Genomic DNA, 3,670 nt, shown 5'->3' with positions numbered 1-3,670 from the left:
GTCAATCATCTCAGCATCCTCCCATGTAGCACTATCCTCAGAATATTAGTCCCACTAGACCTTATACTGAGTGAAATCTCTACTACATAGCTTCACGCTACGTTGATCTAGGATTTGGATGGGCTCCACTAGCACCACCCCTAGATCCTGTACCTTTAAAGATTGCCAATCAATAATATGAGATGCATCAGAATGATAAGGTTTCAACAAATAAACATGGAACACTTTATGGATTCGAGCTAGAGCAGGTGGTAAAGCTAATCTATAAGCAACTAGATTAATAACTTCTAGCACATCAAAGGGTCCCACATATCTTGGTGACAACTTTGATGATTTCCCAAATGAGAAAGAGCTCTTATGAGGTTTGACTCTCAAAAAGACTTTATCTCCTACAACAAATTGTCTGAAAGCCCTATTTTTGTCAGCATAGCTCTTTTGTCTATCAGCTTTCTCCTTCAACCTATTCTTGATCAACATCATTTGTTCATCCATTTCCTTGACTAAATCAAGACCAATGATGATTCTATCTTCCATTCTATCCCAACTGATGGGTGTGTGACACTTTTGCCCATAGAGTGCCTCAAAATGTGTCATCCCTAAAGATGCATGAAAAGGGTTGTTATATGCAAATTCAACCAAAGGAAAATACTCCTCCCACTTGTACTATTGATCCATGCAATACATTCATAGAAGATCTTCCACAACTTGATTAACCCTTTCCGCTTGGCCATCAGGCTGAGGATGATATGTTGAAGTAAAGTTCAGTCTGGTTCCCAAAGTTGCATTCAATGTTTTCCAAAACCTAGATGTCATCCTGGTATCCCTATCTGAAATAATGGTTTCTGGTACACCATGCAATCAAAATATTTCTTGCACAAATTTCTTTACAATAACAAATGATCCATCCTTGATATTTCCAGGTATGAAATGTGCAACTTTTGTCAACTTATCCACAACTACTAAGATGGTATCATGCTTGTTTTTGCTCATAGGCAATCCTTGGATAAAATCCATATAGATTACTTGCCACTTATATTTTGGTATAACATGTTGAAACAAAATTCCCGCCAGATGAACATGCTCAGCTTTCACTCACTGACATTCCAAACATTGTGCCACATACTCAATCACCTCTTTCCTAAGTTTAGGCCAAAAATACAAAGATCTCAAATCAGCTACCATCTTTGTTACTCCAGGGTGTCCTGAATAAGGTGTATTGTGCACCTCATGCAGTATTAATTTCCTTAATTCTCCACCTTCAAGAATGTACATCCTTCCTTGGTACCTCAAAATACCATCAGGTTCCACCTCATATCCATAAAATTGGTGTTCTGAAGGATCTTCTCCCAAGGCTTGCTTAACCCTTAGGTAATGCTCATCTTCAAAAAGATTCTGCAACACTTGATGCTTCAAGTTTGACCTTGTAGTAACCATAGAAGATAGATGTCTTCTTCTTCTGAGAGCGTTGACTACCCTATTTTCCTTTCCTTTGATATATTCAATACCAAAATCATACTCACTTAGGAATTCAAGCCACCTTCTCTATCTTGGATTTAGGTTAGGTTGTGTAAAGATATATTTCAGTCCTAAGTGATCCATCTTCAACTCAAATGGATTTCCTAAAAGGTAATGCCTTCACATTTGTAATGCATGAACAATATATAAAATCTCCAAGTCATGTGGTGCATAATTTTCTTCATATTGCTTTAATTTCCTAGATTCAAAAGCAACCACCTTTCCTTCCTGCATTAACACTACTCCTACACCTTCACCTAAGGCATCTTTAATCACTATGAAGTGTCCATTAGGATCTGGTATATTCAAGACTGGTGTTGTTGTCAATTTCTACTTCAAGAGCTAAAATGACTCTTCACACTTCTTATTCCACTCAAATTTCTTTTCCTTCTTCTGAAGAGAAGTAATAGGTGCTACTTTCCTAGAAAATCCTTCCACATACTTCCTGTAATATCCTACAAGACCCATAAAACTTCTGACCTCTAAAACACTCTGAGGTGTTGGCCAATCTACAATTTCCTCTACCTTTGCAAGATCCACTAAAATTCTTTCAACAGATATAACATGACCCAAGTAGTGCACCTTTTCCTGAAAGAAAGCACACTTTGAAAACTTTCCAAAAATCTTGCGATCTCTTAATCGTTGCAAGACTATCCTTAAGTGCTTCTTGTGTTCCTCTTCATTCTTAGAATAGATCAATATGTCATCAATGAATATAAGCACAAAATCATCTAGGTACTCTCTAAAAATGTTGTTCATAAGGTACATGAATGATGTTGGGGCATTGGTTAAACCAAAAGGTATGACTATGAATTCATAGTGTCTGTATCGTGTTCAAAATGTTGTCTTAGGAATATCCTCATTCTTAATCATCAACTAGTGGTAACCTAATCAAAGATCAATCTTAGAGAATACTGTTGCACCCTTCATTTGGTCAAATAGTTCATCTATCCTTGGCAAAGGATATCTATTCTTAATGGCTACCTTGTTTAACATCCTATAGTCAATACATAACCTCAAAGTACCATCCTTATTCTTTACAAAGATCACTAGTGCACCCCACATGGATACACTGGGACCTATGAAACCTTTCCTAAGCAATTCTTGTAATTGAGCCTTAAGCTCATATAATTCAGTGGTTGTCATTCTATACAGAGCCTTATATTGTGGCTCTATTGCAAGTAAGAGTTCTATAGAGAAATCAAATTCCATTTTCGGTGGTAACTTAGTAATGTCTTCTGGAAAAACATCTAAGAACTCACTAAGAACTGGATAATCCTTAGGGCTCTTTTCAACATTATCCAAGTCACTTACTATGACATCAAAGATGGAACATCCTTTCCTTTGGGATTTCTTGAGTTGCATTACTGAGATGTGTCTCAATTCAAGAGGCTTTTGAGACCCAAGAATCTCAACTGGATTTCCAAAACCATCTATACAAATAACAACCTTATCCTCATAGTTTACTATAGCTCTGTGCTCAATTAACCAATTGATACCTAAGATCACATCATATGATCCTAGTAGTGCCACATATAGATTAACTTGAGTTTGGAAACTAGGAAGCTCTAAATCACTGCAAAATAGACATGAATCTACCCTCTTCTCTGCTAGATTTTCATAGTGAACCATCCATGCATTTGACATATAACCAGGTCTAATAGATAATCTAGAAACTAATTTAGGATCAATAAAGCATTCAGTAGCTCCTGTATCTATCAAAATAGAAACTGATTGACCAAAAAGCTTACCCGTCATCTTGATAGGTGAAGCTTGAAAATCAGCCTGGCAGTTGTCAACCACTTCATGAATCTAATGTTGTGAATCTCCTTGCTAATTTCCTCCTCTTTGTGTAGTGGTACAATGTGGACAATTTGAAGCATAATAATTTCCCCCACAGCTGTAACATCCATCTTTAGGTCTTAGGTGTCCACCTGACTTATTCCTGTCAATGTTTTGCCTAGTATTGTGATTAGTATAGTTGGTGTTACTATTTACTTTCTTGTTTCCATCCTGGTTCACTCTTCCTTTCTCTTGAGTGTTAGGTCCTCTTTTTAGATTCCTCATCTATCAGTCACCCTTTTTATGATCATTATTTTGAAAATGCCTATTTCCAAAACCCGGTTTGGTATTCACATTCTTTAATAAATTTGCC

General features: G+C 36.7%; 1 protein-coding gene across 1 annotated transcript; it reads right to left on the bottom strand.

Annotated features, from left to right (window-relative positions):
- Positions 1 to 1,857: 1,857 nt before the first annotated feature.
- LOC131077644 (uncharacterized mitochondrial protein AtMg00860-like) lies at positions 1,858 to 2,274 on the bottom strand. Its single transcript, XM_058015186.2, has one exon. The coding sequence runs from the start codon at positions 2,272 to 2,274 to the stop codon at positions 1,858 to 1,860; it is 417 nt and encodes a 138-aa protein (XP_057871169.2).
- Between the last annotated feature and the right edge of the window lie 1,396 nt (positions 2,275 to 3,670).

This window comes from Cryptomeria japonica, chromosome 6 (assembly GCF_030272615.1).
Source record: "Cryptomeria japonica chromosome 6, Sugi_1.0, whole genome shotgun sequence".
NCBI lineage: Eukaryota > Viridiplantae > Streptophyta > Pinopsida > Cupressales > Cupressaceae > Cryptomeria > Cryptomeria japonica.
Note: the sequence above shows the minus strand (reverse complement) of the source record. Positions and strands in the feature narration are given on the sequence as shown.